The sequence below is a fragment of the Anopheles gambiae genome, chromosome 3 (genome assembly GCF_943734735.2).
Source record: "Anopheles gambiae chromosome 3, idAnoGambNW_F1_1, whole genome shotgun sequence".
Taxonomy (NCBI): domain Eukaryota; kingdom Metazoa; phylum Arthropoda; class Insecta; order Diptera; family Culicidae; genus Anopheles; species Anopheles gambiae.
Genome location: NC_064602.1, coordinates 5,245,985 through 5,265,600, shown reverse-complemented (window position 1 = coordinate 5,265,600; position 19,616 = coordinate 5,245,985). Strand labels below are relative to the sequence as shown.

General features: G+C 47.0%; 1 protein-coding gene across 1 annotated transcript; it reads right to left on the bottom strand.

The window, feature by feature from the left end:
- Positions 1–3,137: 3,137 nt before the first annotated feature.
- On the bottom strand, positions 3,138–17,346 carry LOC5668130 (transcription factor SPT20 homolog). Its single transcript, XM_061657011.1, has 3 exons — positions 16,452–17,346; positions 10,084–11,965; positions 3,138–9,993 (listed from the first exon to the last, which is right to left on the bottom strand). Exons 2-3 carry the CDS (start codon positions 11,926–11,928, stop codon positions 9,874–9,876), a joined length of 1,965 nt encoding a protein of 654 aa, XP_061512995.1. The 5' UTR covers positions 11,929–11,965; positions 16,452–17,346; the 3' UTR covers positions 3,138–9,873.
- Positions 17,347–19,616: the final 2,270 nt, after the last annotated feature.

Sequence of the window (19,616 nt, the reverse complement as noted above, 5' to 3'; positions counted from 1 at the left end):
ATTATGATAGCAAAAAATAAATAAATGTAGAGTTTCTCACCATCCGTACCACCCGAATTCCTGCTAAGTGGACTCAATTATGCAACACTTAATCAAACTTTTGATGCAAACACACGCGCGCGCACACACACCCCATGAGGCAATTAAATGCAAAACCTCATTGATACGATACTTTGCAACGTTTCGGTAGAACCGGTAACCCGAGCAAGCTGTTCACGAGCCTGCCCATAAAGCGATTCGTGGCGATAGGGCGTCATGGTACGATTCGCGGAAAGTGGTTCCCTTTTGCGCACACACGCGCGCGGCCCCCACATGCGGCTTAAATGGAAAACTCCTGTTGACAAACGGGGTGGTGGCCTTTTGTGCCGGTGTTGAGTTGTAATAAGGGGTGGGGAGAGGAGTGAGTATGCAATGGCAACCACCGCATTCTTGTACCGCTTCTGGGAACTAGAGCGCCTGGTGGAATGTGTCCACCGGTTTGTTGCCACCCTTCGTTCCAACTGTTTAACTGTGAGCCATTTTCCCGCTAAGCGTTGCTCGGTGAGCCCATTGTTCGGTGAGTCGTAGGCAAGGACGAGGGGTGTATGAATTTCCCTACCTTGGCTTTTCCCTTGAGTGCCACAGACAAACACACGCACACACACACATTTCGGCTGGTGGTCCAGTTTGATCGACCTTTGTTCCTGCTGTGTTCTGTGGTGCTGATGATGAAGTAAAAAAGTTTCCCAGAAATTACCTCTACCAGCGGTGAGAGAGGGCACACAGGGCTTAATAAATTCGTGGTTGAGTGTGTTGTCGGCTTTTTGCTGCTATTGGGGTTGGGCAGGCGTTGGTTCACATTTTGTTAATCACTCCTCCGTCCCTCCATGCCGTGGTGGTGGTGGTGCCGGTGGTCGTCGTGGTGATGGTTTACATATGTTTCATGTGGATTTCCAATTACGGCAGGGAAATTTCTCGGAACCGGATTCGTTGAGTGATGTTTGCTTGATGTCCCGGTCAGCTGTTCGGGCGGTTCAAATGGAGCGAATGTCGAACACTTAACCAGCCGTAATGAGAACCGGTACAGAAGGTGTCCCAGCTGGTTCAATACAGCTACATTGTTTCGTGTTCCCATTTTCGGCTTGAGAGAAGAGGTAGCGTTTGTTGAGGAACGCCACAATTTATCGCATTCGTTGCCTTTTGGGAGGTCCGGGGACACTTTGGCAGCTGGTATTGATGTACAACCAATACTTAGAAACTGCCCCAATAGATCACAATCAAAAGTAAAGCACAGGCAAAAAATCTGTGAGTGTAAAAAGACCTTACAGTCTCGACCTGTGGGAGTTGTGGGAAATGATTTGTAAACCATTTTCCCTGAAATAAAGCGCTGATAATGCAATCAATAATTCACTCCTATTGATTGATTGTCAACTTTTCCCTCCATTTGACACCAGCGTGTGTGTGTTTGCGTGTCAGATCTTTCTAATGCGCCAGAGCGAGAGAGCTGAAATTCTGTGAAAATTGTCACCAGATTATGTTTTATATCTGCATTATGTATGTTTCCCAGAATACGAAACAGCGCATCATCTCCTTCACTTGGGAACAAAGGTTTTACGCTGAAGCATGAAGCAACAGCACCGTTAAGACACACTATAAAACAGATACCTCAACAACCTCCTGCAATGGTGTCTTACAAGTGTTTAAGTCATTATGGTAATACTTCATAATCATAAGACCGTACTGCACAACAGCTAGAAGAAGCAGCGGCATGTGGCGTTGGGTTGTGAGCCAAAAGGAATTCTTATGATTAAAAGCATCCCATGCAAACCGATGCTTCCGGTGTATCCTTCCGGGAACATAGAGGCGTGAGGAATGCTGTTTCGCATCTCTGCAGAATTCTACTGCCAGTCGGGCCTCCTGCCATCTATCAACGCCCACAACGCTCTGGACCGCTTGGACCGGGCAAGGTTACTTCCCCCTGCCAAGAAGAACATCTCGTAGTCACGTACAATCGACATGGCAGGCTGATGAAGTTGATTGAAATATTACGAGCGTGGCCACGCGTAATGTTCCGCTGCACTACACGTGGCTCCCTTCCCTGGCGCACCAGGTTGGCGGCTTCCGGAGAAGATGGTCTCAAGGACGGCGGACCCTCGGCCCACAGAACGCCACAACAACAGGTCCCGGGATGACGGGTAGAATGGTGAAAAATGGGCTCCACTAATGCGGCGTATGTGTGTGCCTTCGCTTGCGAGCGAGCGTGGGCTGGGCCAGCATCTAATGCGAACATTTAATGAGTATTCAGAGACTCGCTAAATGTTTAAACGGAAGTTTTAGTCCGAGTTTGGTGCAATATAAACAGCTCTGTGTGTGTGCGTGAGGTTGAAATCAATTATTAATTTGTGCAAAACCTAGACACATTGGTTCATGCTGTTCTACAAAAATTTTACATAAAAATCAGACTTCAACTTACCACCGCTACGGGGCGCCTCAGTACGCACAGAGAAGCTGAGTGGGACTTTGGAGCACACAATTCCTTCCATTCTGGCATTCTGACACACCTACACGCGCTTCCACTTCTTTGCACCACACGTCAAGGCTGTGTTCGGGGAAGGAAGTTTTGAGGAAAAATTTACAATTAAGTGCAATTCCTCACATGCCTCACTGGTGAGATCTCCTCCCATGCCCATGCCTACAACAGAGATCTCTTCGTTCGAGTTGTGGTTTTGAAGAGGGGTTTGCAAAAGTTTCATAATACTCACCCACATCGCTCACTGGAGCGTGCAAAAGTATTTTAAAAATGTCATCCACTGGCCTTCTATGCCACGAGAAGTAGTAGTAGTAGTACTAGTAGCAGTAGTAGCAGCAGAAGCGTACCGTAATTTTCACCCCAACTCTGCATCCTGCTGTGTTTGATAGAAATTTTTGTTCATCTAACTTTTGTATCGTACCTTTCCCACGGCTTACCTTACCATGTTTCCCATCTGCTCTGTCGGCCCCCGTTTGTGGTGCGCTGTTTGACATTTGACCTTTTAAGAGTGAAAAGCAACAAGTAGAGAGAAATGGTGCGTACGAGCACGAGGCGAAGCTTTCAGCTGAGGTGGAATTTCTTTCAAGTTGTAATAGTTCCACGAAATGAAACGCACACAGAAATGCCGTTGTGTATGTATATAATATATATATATGTATGTATATATGTATATATTTGTATTTATTCTATGTACAAAGCTGCTGATCGGAGTAGTTTGGTTTTGGTTTTTGCTAAACTCACGTATAAAGATCGTAAAGTGTGTGTGTTTTATTTTTGGTTTTATTTCATAGAGAGGATATGTACATTTGTAGTGTGTTTTATGTTACTTTCCTTTCTTTTCTTTGCATGTGTTTTAGGTTTGAAGTTTTGTCTCATCTTTTGCTCATACGTTTTGAATGTTTTTTCATTTCCTTTTCAGCTTCATTCTGTTTTAAGTTAAAAGAACATTTAATTTTGATCTGTTTGTGAATGTTTATCGCTTGTTTATGTATATGGATTTATTTTATCATCTGTTTTGCTCTGCTCTGCTTTCTCTCTCTTTCTCTCTTTGTTTATCCATCATTGTTATGTTCCTGTTGCTTAGTTACATCGGGATTTTCACCTTCTCGATTCAATTCATAGCAGCATTATCAATACTATCACCAACAAGATTTCATTGTCTATGTTATGTTTCGGTTTTGTTCGGGCTTTTTTAAAATTATGTTAGTTGTGATGTTTCGCCTGTTAGCTTTACTTTGTTATGTTCTCATCATAGCGACAAAAACGTATGATTATTTTCAGCTGTTTATGCAATCATGCCCTTCACGACACTTGGTTGGATATCATACCACGGATCACTTACACTAGTATACTGTGTACTGTACTGCATGGGTAGTTTATTGAAATTTTCAATGTTTTCCATCTGCTTGCTTAGCTTAGCTTCGTTTGTATTTACTGTAGTTTTGTGCTCATGTGTTTTGTTTTATTTCATTTTGCTGGAATGTGTTTGCTTCATACATGTTTGCCCATTTCTATTACATTATTTTATGAATTTGTATTTTCTTGTCGTTGATGTAATGATTAGAACATCATGTGGAATAACTATTCTCATAATGCAGTGTTTTATGGTTTTCGTTATGAACGGGTAGTGCAAAAGTAATGTTTTTCTGCTTAAAAGTAACAAATTTTGAGATCCAGTTTCCAGAGTGTTCATCAAGTTATGCACTATTTTAGAAATGCGCAAGGTACCAAAAATATACACACATCAATATAGAATGCTTATGCTTTCTTCTGTCCGTTAATTCTAGCCTCCATTTCCCTCCATGCCCCCCATTTACAGCCATTTGATTTACATCGTTCGTTATTTTTATAGCATCTGAGAAATATGCATCTCTGCGTAACTATTACAAAAGTTGGCACTATTTCAAGTATCTCAAGTTTGTTTATTTCTTTTGTAGCTTTCCAGTTTCGTTAGAGCAGCGATTGATATTGGTATGATAGTGGTAAAGCAAATGAAAACATACCCCTTTCAGAGGCAAAGGCAGCTAACGAAAGAATGAGCGTAAAATTATCTCAAATAAAACATATAAGTAGGTGTTTGAAATGTTTATACAAATTTATAGCACAATAATAAGTGAGAACGTTTGTGTGAGTACAGAAGAACACAGTGAATTAAAAAGAACAGCCTCTTATTTGTATCTTGTCGCATGTCGTTCTCACGTCTCATACTCGCCAAACCCAACCCAGCGCTCGCTCGCTCAGCTATTTACCTAACGACAAATAGTTTGTTTTAAAAACGATTCAATATTTTTATTGTCAAATTTGTGTATGTGATCCTTTTTCTTTACTTTTTTTTTATTCCCATTTTGCAATTTCTCTCCTAATCCATTTACTAACTTTTTTCATTCTACGTATCACTACTTTACATCCACACATTCTTACCCTCTCTCTCTATCTATCTCTCTCTCGTCTCCCTTCCTTTTATATTTGCGTGGGAAAGCATGAAGCGTCGTCCCACATGCAGTCCTCAAAATCAAAATCTTTGTTCACAAAATTAAGAATCCATTTTTCGATTATCCCTTCGGGTGATCTTTTTACCCTGTTTCCTACTACCATGAAGAGGGAGTCCTTTGGATCGTTTGCCATTTTTTTCTTCCTGCTGTGTAGTATTGCTGTTTGTGTAGGTCGGTTGGGCTATTTTTTGCGATTAACTTTTCCCAAACAAGAACCCTTTGGTGCTTATCAGAATTTTTGATTCCCAAACCCCCTTTTTGGAGAGGAACATGAAGACATCACGTACACCGTAAGGGACGCCTTTTGGGAACTTTGAGTCGCTTGCAAGTTGTTCTTTTTCCCTTTTGTTTTTGAGTCCCCCAAATCTCTTTCTGTCTGGCGAAAATTATTGGCATGCTGCTGGTAGCTGACCAGCAGCAAGCAAACCCGGTCCCGAAATCCAGTGTACATAGGTTTGTCGTGATCGAGCTGAGTGGGAGGAAGAGAGTACGTAAAAAAATCAATTCCTCTCTGTCAGCGCGCATGGCACAAGGATGTGGTTCCTGTATGTGTCATCCCTGGTCCGGTTGCGACGGTTTTTTCGGCCTCGGCAGCCATCGGCCAATGTGGCAAACATTCCCGAAATGCTGGGGGTGAATGCACTCTTGCCCGGCTTCCGGCAGACTTTGGGGAAGCAGAAGCAGAATTCTGGCCGTGTGCCAGAACAGTGTCCAAACTCTCTGCTACCTTATATGCAGGGTTGAGGACTTGTTTTTTGGCAAAAAAAAACCTTTTTCGATCACAAGAAACCTATTCCCGGCTAAAGCGGCTAGGAACATAATTTTCCCGCACCGGATTTTCCCTCCACAATTGGTTCTCCCCTTGCGTTGGTTCTTCCGTGCTGATTGATTTGGTTGGGTGCGCTTTTGCTGTTTGCCAGCGTAAGTGGGTTGTTGAATAACGTTTCTGCCATCGCGCAGTCAGTCGTCGCGACAGATAGCGACACGGTCAATTGTGTGGGGGGGAGGGGGGATGGTTTGAAAAAGGGGGCAGCAATTTCTGCATTCTATTGGCGCACTTGCATTGTCCCCAGTGCGTGTGCGGACTTGCTTTCTTTGAATGGTTCAGCAGCTGCTGAAAACATAATTTAACATTGAGTTATGTTTTGCAATGTATTTTCACTGGTTCAATAATGGGCCTTTTCTTGCTCCAACGTACGTTCAACAGCCCATTCATTGCTCTCCCGCTTTTAGCTATATTTAACCAAACATCCCTTTAAAACACAACACTTCTGTATGACGTAGCAAATTGTGGTTATTTTCGGGGTTTTATGTTCGTAATTTCGCTCTCGCTGTTGATGACCTTTTTATCCTGACCGATTTATCAGCAGGGCAACGAACGAAAAGCACTCCCCAACAAAGGGTGGACGACGAAAACAACGTGTAGCAAAGCGAACGATTGCTTGCTAAACTATTTTGGTAGCTTGTAGCTCTATTTCTGGCACATTTATGCTTGAGCTTGATGAAAAACAAAACAAAAAACACACTAGAGTTTGGTACCCTTAAAATGCTTACCGGGTGGAGTTGCTGTGCGTGCTTAAAGCGAACTATAATTACACACTCTCCTCCATCCGTTCGACCCCATTGACCCCATAATAAGACAAGGAAATGAGTAATCGTTAAACAGAAGTGAACCCTTTTTGCGTAAAAGAAACAAAATTACAAAGGAATCAATTTGGGTTGATCTTATTTCTACCTAGAGCTTACCGCCGGCCAGTAGACGGAAACACGGAAAGCGATTATGATAAGCAATGCAGGAGAGAGTACGTGAAAGTAGCCCTTACACGCACCCACATCGAGCACGTCAACCACACCTGTCCATTAGACCCACAGACAGGGTGTTAGCGTAAGCTTGTTAGCTAAACTCGTTTAAAGATGAAGCGCTGTTTTCTTGTATGTGTTGGTTTGAATTTCCTTTTAAAGCTTTTCTTATACACCATTCCCAGTTTGTCTGCACCCTCTGTGAGGGGGCAGAGCTAGCAGTATGTTGTAAGTTTTTTTTGTTATGTTTAAAACACTTTAATTTGAATAGATTTGTTTAATAGCTACATGCAGTCCATGTTCTCTGTTAATGTTGATTTACGACGCTGACGCTATATCAGTGCTATCAGGGAGAGTGGAGAAAAACAAAAGTGCGCACACACACACACATGCTTGGAGCGAAGTTGGGAAAAGCATTCCAGTGTAGGAGAGAAAGGGCGGAAGCAGGTTGAGAGGAAATAAAATTGTAAACCGTTTTCCACGGGAAGGGACAGTGTGCATTTCTTAATTAGTGCACGCGCAATAATGCTTCGTTTCATAATGCTAGAGTGTGGTGTGATACTTGATTGTTGATTAGGTACCCAAGACGAATAAGGCTTGCTTGTATATGTGTATTTGAGTTGCTGTTTTGTTTGTTATTTATATTTACATGGCGGGGTGTTTCGCTGAAAAAGCCCAACAAAATATGGTGCAAAAAGTGAGAAAATTGTGGCTTAAGAAGAAGAAGAAGAAAAGCAAATAGCAAAAGAGGTGGCAACCAAATGGGGGAAAAGTAAATTGTGAAAGCACGGCGTGCTTAGCTAAATTTGAGACCGATTTGAAAGCTCTTGATTTCAATGTTCTTAATTGTGTGCTTTTTCTTTTCACGCACCCGTGTTGCTGCTGCTATTTACAGTTTTTGTACAGATTTGATTGTATAGTAAGTGTTCAGAGTTCACACATCATACACGCACATTTACATGATATCGTAACGCATGTTGAAATTTGTAAATAAATTGTCCTTTTGGTTACCAATTTGCTGATGAAAAAATGGTGGCTTTCGGTGGTTGAACAGAACCAAACAGCTGTGCCGAACACCATCGTAAACTGTAATCTGTTCCACTGCAACTGTGTGTATGTGTGTGTTTGTTTAAACATCAATAAGTAGACCGGTTAGTAGTTATTTGTTTGTTTTGCTTGCGCTTAGTGACTAATACCGTTTTTCAACACACGAGCTTTTCCTTGTTTTCCGTATGAACTGTCCCTTTACAATACAGGTTTTGCACTTTATATTATCGCTAATATATCGTTACTCGATTCCAGGCTCCTCGTCGACCCGCACATCCCACCCCTAGACATCACACACACATATACATACACGATCCAGTAGCCAGAGCTTGGCAGCCTCCAGGGTAAGCTTAATCGTTTGTGCAAACGTGTAACGGAACGCAGACGCGCTTTCGCTCAACCGCACGCAACCAAACGCAAGCCTCTGGTGTGGTGCGCCTGGCCTCATGATCGTGTTATGTGATTATGTCCCCGGGCGTGTGTGTGTGTGTTTGTGTGCTTGAGTTTGGTGGAGCCAACTTTGGAGCTGCCGAGTTTTGTGTTTGCTTAGGGCGCTAGCTGCCATTTGGAAGGGACTTTTGCCACAATGTGTGCGCCCTTTTTTCTGTTCGCACGGGGTGTGAAACTCCCCTTTGTGTGTGTGTGTCTGTTACCTTAGAAAGAGTCTGTGTCTGTGCGCTCTCAGTTCAAAGAGCTGGATGAATTTTCGTCCCACTTGTTTATCTTGACAATGGGGAGGGGGGGTTATTTTCCCCCTATTTTTTCATCACCACATCAACAACATCCCGATGTGCGCGTGAGTGTGTGTGTCATTTTCTCTTATTTGCATGTTTGTTATCATTTGCTTGATATATACGAGTGTTTGCACTTTCCCAAGAAAGGTTGCCTCAGCTTATGTTTTTTTTTTATCCTAGCTGCTTTTTTATGTTGTTGGGTTACTTCTCCCCTTTTTTGTACAGTGAAAAAAGCAGCTTTGCTTTTCGTTTGATGATGAAGCTTTGCTGTTTTTGCGGTTTTTTTCTTTACCGCACCTTTTACTCCCCTCTCAAAAGGATAAGTGATTTGTGCCTTTTCTGTTACGAGCATCGAGCTTCCTAAATTAAAAATCGCACCCATCGCACCTCACAGTAATGGAAATATTGGAAAAGGAAAGGCAAATTGACACATTTTTCGTTTAACCCTACTTTGTCTGTTTGATTGAATCAAAAAAAGGAAATCGAGGGGGAAAACAGTTTGAGCACTGCAGCCCAGAGCGTAAAACACAAACATCAGGTGCACAATTGTGCGTCAAAAGTAACGATTCCAGTCCGTGCCGCCTCAAAAGCACGGACAGGCAGGCACTGTTAATCCCAACTCACACAGTTGCTAGCCTCACAGCTCACGGAAGGGCCGCACGGAATGGTATGGTCACTTTTGTGGCGTCTTTAGAACTTCAGAAAGTAACCATACATACGGTTGCCATGTTTGTCTCCTGTCTTTGGCCTGTGTTTGTTTCAGTAATAATTCCTGTTTTCCACCTTCTGCTTCAATCACATGCGGCTGGTATAAATATGTATAACAAGAATCATTATCCAGCGGCTTCCCGCCTAGTGCCGCCTTAGGTGTTCGCTTTGCAAACTTTGGTATATATTTGGCTGTTTGCAGCCTGTATAGTGTTTATGCTACTCCATATATACAAGAATTCAGTCTCAACCTTGTTTTGTGTGTGTGTGTGTTTCTTTTTTGCTCTGCTTTGTTTCACGATCAGCTAGTCTGCAGTATAATTGGGTAACTAATAGAGCAGCACTGTGCGCTTCACTAGTGTTACATTCGATGGTATTTGAAAAAAAAAGGTATATAAATTTAGCTACAAAGAACTATTTCGTGATAAAATGAGAATAGTTTGAGCAGGTTTTTGGTTTTTTTTTTCGAGAGAAATGTCACAAGAAAAGAAAATATCTAGCTATAGAGATGAAGGAACAAAGATGGGTCGTCCTTACACTGAACAAAAACTCACTTAATCGATGTTTGACGGTTGCGATTGACTTAAGCCGAACGCTTCAAACCGTCCAGCTGCTGTACGAGCGACTCCTCGTTCGAAACGAAACGCTTGTGGATGTGTGCCAGCTGCTTCTGATGCTCCAACTGCTGGCGAAGATCGGCACCCTGGAGGAAGCAGAAAAGACAAGAAAAAAAAAAGACCCAAGATGCTCGTTAGCTTAGCGTCACAAATGGCTGGAATAACTTCAGACCTACCTCCACATCCTGCTTCATGTTGATCATGGCCCGTAACGCATCGTAGATCTTGCTGGACTTTGGCTCCTTGTGCTGTTTGGCGCTACCGTCCTCCGTTTTGGGCGTACCGAGCTGCATGCGCGTTTCGTCCACGGCCTGGATCAGGTTCGCCGCGAACAGGTTCCGCGGGTTGGTGGGTCTGGGCAGGACGACCTCCTTCTGGCCGCTGCCCGTCGCCAATTTCGTCGCCACTGTAGCGGCAGGCTTCGAAGTAACCGGTGCCACAGTGCTGGCAGTCGCTTTGGCCTTGGGTTTCTTCGTCGTAGTGCTGACGAAGGTGGCCTTCTTCGGCTGGACGTTCCGTTTGCGGTCCCAGTGGCTCCAGGAATCGTCGTACTCGTCCGCATCGTAATCGTACGCATTGTAGCTCGGGCTGTCCTTCTGCCAGTTGTCCGCCTGCTCGTAGGTCGGTTGGTAGTCGGAGGAGAGTGTACGCAGGAGCTGTTGCTGCTTCTGCTCCTTCTGAAGCTGCTGCTCCAGTTGTTGCTGCTGAAGCAAACGTTCCTGCTGCTGCTGCTGCTGCTCCTTCAGTCGCTGTTGCTGTAGAAGTTGTTCCTTCTGTCGTAGCAGCTGTTGTTGTTGCTGCTGCTGCTGCTGCTGGGGTTGAAGTTGTTGATACTGTTGTTTCGATTGTCTCTGATGTACTTGCTGCTGTTGCACCTGCTGCTGCTGTTGTTGTTGCTGCTGATGCTGGGATTGCTTCTGGGGTGGTGAGTACGGTTGCTGCTGCTTCAGCACGAAGGGAGCCATCTTGTCCATCAGCATCGGGGGCAGCCGCTGGCTACTCTTCTGCTGGTGGATGAGCGACTTGAGCTCCTGCACCTCCTCATCATCCTCGTCGATTTGATTCTTCGCCATACTGTTGCGGAAGCTGTTCAGCTTGCTAAACGTGTTGCGGCTGCTCGCTGGACCGACGGCGTACGCTGGCACACTGTCCGACGGGTAGCCACCGCCCGAGAAGTACTCACCATATCCCGGCGCTCGTGTGTCAGCAATCGGAACTTCATAGTCATAGTCCGGCTCGGTATCATCGTACTCCTCAAAGTCTTCCTCGTTGGACATATCCAGCGGTGGAAGCTGTCTACCGCGAGCACCACCAAAGTTCGCCAGCTGACTGTTGTACAGGATCAGATTGCGCAGGAAGGCCGAATCCGGGCGGGAAGGACTTTCGTACCACTGCTCTTGTCCGACGGGGTAGTAATCGCGCGCCCGCTCGCGCTCATCCTCCTGCAGCATCTCCTCGTGCAGATCGTCCAGCGGGTTGCTCGATTCGTGATCGTCCGAGTAGCTGTAGCTCGGCCCGTGGGCGTAGTAGTACGGTGTCGGTTTGTACTCGCCCCGGTAGGTTGGCAGCCCGTAGGAGGTGTACCGCTCGTTGTTGCGCTGATACCGACGGTGCTGCGGCTGGGGCAGATAGTAGTAGCTCTTGCCCGCGCTGTCGCCGTAGTATCCCGCATCGTCATAGTAATCGCTGCTCACCGGGGGCTGGTACGGGGCGTATGGGAAGTACTGGGGTGGCAGCTGGGCGTCGTAGTACCGTGCGTTCGGCAGGTGGTACACCGGGAGCGATAGTCCACCCTGTCCACCGCCGTACTCACTCGAGGGCAGCAGGTTAGAGCGAGTGTACCGTTTAGTGCCAAACACTGGGAAGCCGTTGCTACCACTGCTACTACTGGCGCTGCTGATACTACTGGAACTGCTGCTACCGCTACTACTGCTGCTACCTGGCAGTGAGGAGGCAGCCCTTCCGAGGCTCATCACACTACAGAGCGCCAAGACCCACGTCAGCGTCCACGTGTTGGCCATTGTGTGCGAAACTGTGTTTGCAAAATTAGTGCCCGATCTAATGAGCCGCCATGAATAGGGGTTCATGAGGGGAAGAGAAGAAAGAGAATAAAAATATAAATTTAGCTGATATCAAAAAAGGAAACTCCAATTTCACAAGCACCATTGTGTGTACAGCGGCTATCCGTTGAAGTGATAATAAATGCTTGCAAGCGTTTTGGGGGCACCATCGTCTGCACCTCCCCCTTTACCCATGCACGAAGTAAGTTTTGACGCACGAACTTCCAAACAATCCTTCGCCGGTGGAAGGATATGCGGCGAAGGAGAAGCAGCAGCAGGGATTAGGGACGCCCGGTGGTCGGCTGATTATCAACATCAGTCGAGAGAGAGGCAGAGAGAGAGAAAGAGCGCTCAAGGATTCCTTACCGCATACGGGCTCAAAACCACGAAGGGAAAACGCTGGATCAAGGGACGCGGAAGGGAAGGGCATAACGCCGGGCGCGATTTGCGTCATCGGCGTCAGACAAAGACCGACAAACGGCGCCGTACTCCCGAGCGCGCGCAACACACGTGGGAAAGAGCACGCTAGCTGTGTTACTGCCACGGCAAGGAGATACACACATACACACCGCACCGAACCCGCCGGGTGACATTCCCGCTGACCCCACCGCTGTCCTACATTTCCCGGATTAGTGTGTATGTGTGTGTTTGTGTGTGTGTGGTTTTGGGGCCGGTTTTTCCGCCGCTGCTATACCCGCTGGTTCGGGTGTTAGACCTTGGTAACCCTTAACCTTTGTTTGCGTTAGCGTGCTTTGCTTCTCCTTCTTCCTTCGCGACCGCGTGGGTAATCGTTACCGACGGGAAAAGCCTTTCCAAAGAAAATCCCATCTACCTTGTTACCAGTTTGAACATTTTGTCGGGGATTTTTGTCATGAAAAAGGGAAACATTGGAAAGCCCCGAGAAGAGAAAGTGAGGCAAAACACACACACGCAGACACAGAAAAACACACTTTTCCACAGCGCCGCCGGAGACAAGCCGTCGGAAAGCTGATGCGGGGACATGAATCACACCGTTTTATTTGACCATAATCATTATCATTTATCTTTCGATGTGTGTGGCAGGGCGCGAGCGCGCGCTCACTTGCGTCATTCGGTCAAAAGTTAGTGCTGGCGCGTCGTCGTCCCACTTGCGGCTTCCGCCGGCTGTTCCAAGCTCCAGTTTTCCCTCTTTGTTAGGAGAGTGCATGTAACCTCCCCACTGCCTTTCCACCACCTTTATTGTGTGGCGAAACACACGGCCACACGGTGCGGTTTTGGTGTTGTTTCCTGAACCAGGCAGCCACCGGTTGTTATTTCGAACGCCAGTAGTCGATCCGATAGCAAAGATAAAAACTACTGTTTGCGTTTTTCTCTCCCCTCCCCCCCCCCCAAGCTGGTTGTTTTTTTGGTTTGTTTTTATCTTCGCCTCGGAAAACTGGCCACACACACACACACACACACCGTATATCACCCTGCGGGAGGCCGATGGAGTGTGATAAGAAACAGGGCAGAGAGGGCGCACTGGCTTCCGCCTTTCGCTTCGATTTGCGTCGTGTGCCGTGCGTTTCGGTCCGTTGGTGGCCCCGGACAGCAGCAAAAACAAACTAAAAAACACACAACACTATTTCTGGAAATTGTCTTGCCATCTTTGTTGTTGTGGTGTTTCGGGGGCCCATTTCTTCTCTCCTTTTCTTAGCCTGCTTTTGTGCTGTTGCATGCGAACCGTTCCGGTTTTGGTCGCTGGTTTTTCGGTGCGCACCAGTGTGGAATGTTGTGTGAATGTGTCTTAAATTAATAAACCAAAAATGGGAAGACGTTATACGGCGCGACCACGTTGACAGGAGCGCCAGCCTTACTGGCAAGGACATTGGATAATTTATGCTGGATTAAGGGAGAAGAGGAGAAAGCCTACCACAACGGATGACCTTCGGAGAGCGTTCCCCGGGATGGGGTTTGGGAATTTGTTTGTCGAAGAAGCAGAAGCGCTAGAAGAGCAAAACCGAAACGCTCTTTCCATGACACAGTCGGGATGGTGTGTATCTTGCTGTAGGGTCGAATGGGTAGAAAATATTTGCCCTTGGTTGTTCCCTTTCCCAGCGTCTTCCTATGCTCTCCAAACACTTTGTCTTATTAATTTATGGGCAAAAAAGGTTAAAGTGGAGTGTTGCTAAATCTCACCGTGTCACCGTGTGGCAGGTTTGTCGCTCTCACAATCACACTGTCTCACAAGATGTCCCATTCGTGCGCCAAGTCTTTGGCACAAAAAACAACACCCGCTCCCGCCCTCCCTTCAACAAGTGCTCCAATCTAATCGCAAAGAAGTGTCCACCACTCGAGACAACACGCGTCTTAGCCAAACATCAAATTGGACTCGATGGCGAGTTGTCAATTAAGAGGCTCGCCGAAATTCCCAGAACGCACGCTTAGAGCCGGGACAATTCCGACGCGATAACATCATTTTCACTTTGCCGCTTTCCCCACTCCCTGAGTCCCGCTGGCCGCAAAAAGAGAAAGGTACACTTCACGGGGACAATCTTCCGTTCCGACGAGTCCCTCCGGAGCTTATCGTTTCAAATGCTTCTTCATCCTTCATTGCTTCTTTTTTTACTACCATTTGAACCCCACAATCGAATCGAACCGACCAACCAACGTGCGATTGGAACTGTTATGGGGCCCCACTTCTTCTTTTGGTGTCCCCCCGTGTTCGGAGGACGTGTCAAAAACTTTTCCACGGAAGATGAGTAAATTAAGCAAAAGAGCTAACCCCGGATGAAGCCTAACAGCGCGGACTGACCTTCCGCAGTGACTGACTTTGTCATATTCCGGTGTGAAGGTTTCGAAGGTTGCTAACGAATGTGCAACCAGTGGAGAGGAGCGTGAACGAGATGAGAGTGAACAGGATGAAAAGTTTTATCCACTCCAGCCCCAGCCCCCCGGGGAACCCGGAGAACCCCCGGCGATGCTCCCGGGGTCGTGGAAGGTCATTGCGGGAGCTGTTGCAGAAAACGTGACACGGGACGGCCTCGAACCGAGCTTCATGACCCTTTCAGGTGGAAAATCCGGTTCGGCTAACAAGGTTTGTTATAAACTGACACAGCCTTCACACAAATTAACATTTTCCAACAAACACACACACAAAAAGGGGTTGAAATTCTCTTCCTGATTTGCCTGATTACGCCGCCTGTGGAGCGATCTCTAGTGTAGTGCACGAAGCCGAAAAACGCCACAGCACATCAGTGCACACCCCAGAGGAGGACCGTTTAGTGATAAGACCGGCTTTGACAAATAAATCTAAGCGGATTTTAGCTTCCGATGGAGTTGGTTCTGCTGATGTGCTGGCAGATAATTGGGAGCCGGATTTGTACAACCAAGCTTCCAGCTAAGCCAAGCTTCATAAGAATGCAAAAAGACATACAGAAGCGAGAGAGAAAGAGAGAGAGAGAGCGAGCAAATGAACGAGATGTGTTGGAATTATTGTGGAGGATAAAAGGATCTCATTACCAAACATTCAGCATCTAACAATCCGCTCCTCTGTGGAGGGAAAAGAGGAAACGAACTGCTCTGCTATGAATGGCAAATTTTCAGCACAATCGACAGTTTCCGAGTGGCGGCGGGGTAAAGGGTGATCTATTTTTGGCAACCACTCCATCAACGTGCTGCTCCATCCATCGCCAAAGAACGGCGATGGATGGATGGATGAAGAGAGGCTCCCATCCATCAAAGAGCTTCGCAATAATCCAAACAATTTGCCAAGGTATAGCGAGCCTTGAGGTCACTTCTGCAGCAGCAATCTAGATAAGCTTTTCAGTCGTGCTAGCCTTCTCTCTCTCTCACACAAACACTCTTGCTCAACCGTTTATCGCGCTTACCATAAAGAACGTGCACACAAGCACACAACTGGTGGCATAGGCTTTCGAAGGACACATGCGACAGTTGGTGCAGTGTAGCGTGTCACTTGCAGGAGCCCGTGGTTTTTTTTTTAACGCTATTTAGCCCACAAACACAGACACACACATAACATGATTTCCTGCATCGACCGACCGACATTATGATGGTGCACGGACACGCTACGACCTCCCCTCGCGAGACAGGAGTTCACATTTGACCTACATTACCTGTCAACAGGTCAACGCAGGGCCACTGCTGCTACTGCACTAGCACAGGACTTTTGTTCAGTACGGTGCGATGACCGCGGACCCCGGGACTCGCTTCCGCAACAACAGAAGGAGGGAGAAACACACCGCCTGCTAGTTGCAAAAAGGGAATTACATTTACGAGCGGCTTCCAAATGGCACCCAACACCGCCAGCACATTGCACCGAGCATATGTGTGTCTGTGTGCCTGCATGGGGGCAAAATTAGGTCAACGGGAAAAGCAGTGGGAAAGCTGGGAATGTATAAGCAGCCACACAACGGGAGCGAGAAGTGTTGCTGCTGCTGTTGATGGTACACGCGCGCTTACTTTCTCTACCCAGTACAAGATTAATAGGAGCTGCTAGCACTTACTTGGTGTATGTGACTCTGGTGGTACTGCTGGTGGACTGGATAAAACTTTCCCCCGTAACGAATCACTCTCCAGAGAGTTGCTGGCGAAAAAGTTTGTTGCCCTGTTGTTTCAGTTTCAGTTCGGGCCGTTTTTCTCACTTCACTTCACTGCATCCCGTTTTGTTCGTATCGTCTGTTCGTATCACACACTTTTAACGGGTTGATGCTTGCTCGGAACACAAAGCCAAGTGTTGCTTTTTTTTGCTTCTTCTTCTTCGGATCCGTGTACTGATCCTAGCGAGTGTCGGGAACTGACTGACCTGGTCCGTCGGTTCGACTGCATAAATCGTCCAGCAGGATTGTGTTGTGCCTGGACGGGTCAGCCTGCGTGCGTGCGTAGGTGTTTTCGGGTGCTTTCGTCCTCGGACACCCACGCCAGTTCAAAGCCTTACCGAAGGCAAATACACAGACAGACACAAACACACACACAAAACCAAGTCGACGCAACAAAGGTGCGTGCGCGAACACACGACGACACTTCGGGACGCTCCACTTCGGGAAGATCAAACAACAAGTTGATTCCAGCAGGCAGAGGTTGCCTCGTTGTCCTTGCCCTATCCCCTTTATTTCCCACACACTCGACACACACACACACACACCGTCGCCTAAGCAGAGAAGCTCTCTCTCTCTCTCTCTCTCTCTCTCTCTCTCTCTCTCTCTCTCTTTATATTTCTCTTTCTTCTCACGCACCACAGGAAGCTATATTGTCTTTGAGATGGTGATGCACAGTAGGCTAGGAACTTGTTTCCACTGTTATCACTGTCACTCTGTCAAAGGGCTGGCTACACTGGTCTCTGGGCACACGTCTCGCAGACGGATTTTGCTAGCGGAATGTTGCCTTTGCGCGTACGGCCAGTTCCTTTTATAGACTTCAACCCCTCAGCTCTCGGTTCGTTCGGCTTGTTCGGTTCGTGCTGCAGCTTCGGGTCGCGGTCGGGTCAGTCGCCCACACGTTTTGAATGAAATCCTCCCCCCCCCCCCCCCCTCTCGTACACCTCCTTCTCTCCCCCATTTGTCTCACCACACCGCAATGGCTTTCCCCGTAGTGTGGGGCTTCTTCACTTCTTCACCATTCGCAGTTCCATAGAATTCGCCGCGACTCGTTCGCCGATGGAAAGCTTTTGTGTTGCGCAGTGTTGCAGCGTTGTGGTGTGCCTTCATTGAGCAAAGTTCCGGGTTTGTGTGTGTGTTTTCCAGCGATGTGTGTGTGTGTGTTGGACAGTGAATGTGGAAATGGAAACGTCACACTTTTCGTCGAGCTTTCTTTCATTTGCAGCGGTCTCATCCCTCCGCTGAAAGCTTTCTTTTCGTTGTGTACGTGTGTGTGTGTGTGTGTGTGTGTGTGTGAAGCGATTTTCCCGCTGTGTATGTGTGTATTTGTGTTTGGTTCTTTCCGGCCCGGACATTCGAGGGAGACGGTGTTTATGACGTCCCATTTTCTGCACGCTCCATTGCCTGCCTCAAACATTTGGAGCGTTCTTGGGAGACGGAGGAACATGAGAGGGGGGGGGGGGGGTTGAGCTTCCGCGTTCACCACAGCCATGCGCCACCATGGCGCGCAGGTTCGTGTGTGCTGCGAGGAAGAATGAATCCGAAGCCGAAGCTTGCAAGCTTCCCATCCCGGCTCATGCCGCATGCTTTTGGGAGGGTTTGCCAAGAGGGGTGTAGGATGGGTGATGGGTGGGAAAGCGAATTCTATTTTTAGGACAGAGCTGAATTGCGTCGTTATGGTGTTTGCCTTTGCCTGCCACCGGGTGACGTTTGCAGATTTTGTCTCCTTCCCGCCAACTGGTTTTTCGCTGCTATTTGCTGCTATCGTTTCTCCCTTACACACAAAGACACACAAACAGAAAGACTCGGGGTTTTGCACCATGCTGAGTTGATTGTGTTTGCATTCTATTGAGTTTATTTCTACTCGTTTAGTTCACTCTTTCTGCTCGGGTTGGGTTGCTGTCTCTTTTTCGCGCCAATCAAACATAGCAGGGGGATGGGCAAATAGTTTTGGCCACTGGAGCCACATCTCCTTCTCTTCGGGTTTTACGACCGGCATTCCCGGGGAGTGGGGAAGCATTGGCGGGAGGCAAACGATGCACACAACTGCCAAAACCCCGGACCAATTTCCGAACCGGACCGGGCGTCAATGAAATCTGTTTATTATGTTTTTTTCACCTTTCGGGCAGTGGCCAGCAGCGAAATTCTCTCCAGCCGATGGTGGGAAAATCCATTATTCCATTTTCTTTGGTGTATCGATTTTCAAAGGGGGTCGTCCCTTTTGCGCTTACTGATTCCCGGAGATAAATGTACTTCTCAAATGTGCATCACATACAACGGGACAGTCGTAAAGATTTTTTTTAATGAGAACATTAGAATGAGTTACGGCAAAGTGTGGAAAGATTTATGAGCGCGAGCAAACTACCGGGCGTCTCCATTGTTTGGTGGAGAAAGCATTTTCCTTTTTTTTTTGCTCTATTTTATTTTAAAGAAACATTTTAGTACATGTGACAGTGTAAAATTTTGCACTGCGTGGGTGTTGCCGAAAGCGAGTGCTTTTGTCAGCTTTCCATCCCAGACGCCAAGCCTGGTTGGTGACGCCTACCGCAAACGTGCCAAAAACTGACACGGACTGAAGTTGTTTGTTGAATTAGTTACGCCACGTTGCGTTTCTAATTGATTGCTCTCCCCCCCCCCGGGGGAAAATTCGGGGACTTTTAGAGAGAGAAAAAGGTCGGTACAAACGTTAATGAGGTGTCAACTGAGCTGGTCTCGCTTTCGGTTTGTTTTGTCTTTGGTGTGCAAATTAATCAGAATTGTGGTTCAATTTGAAGGGAAATTTTGGAGTTTTGTTCCACCCCAGAAGCAACACACAAACGGAATTGTTGCATCAGCTCAAGGTCACAGTGGTGAGGTTTGTTTTGTTTGCCAGTGCCATCTTCACCCGACGCCATTCAAGCACCATTTTTGGATGAGTTTTCCGTTCCCAAAACCACCACCCTTGCCCTTACCGCTTACCAGAAAGCAAACCTCTTCTCCTGCAGTTCAGTAACAAACCAACCACCCCACAGCCGCTCAAGCAGTTGGATGTTTTCCTCTTCCTGTCCTGTCTCTTGCATTCGCTCATCACCCTTC

Excerpts from the sequence above, each read along its gene's own strand:
- LOC5668130 (XM_061657011.1), bottom strand. The coding sequence starts at position 11,928 with ATGGCCAACACGTGGACGCTGACGTGGGTCTTGGCGCTCTGTAGTGTG. Across the intron at positions 9,994-10,083 it reads ACATGAAGCAGGATGTGGAG|GGTGCCGATCTTCGCCAGCA; the intron begins GTAGGTCTGAAG and ends TGCTTCCTCCAG.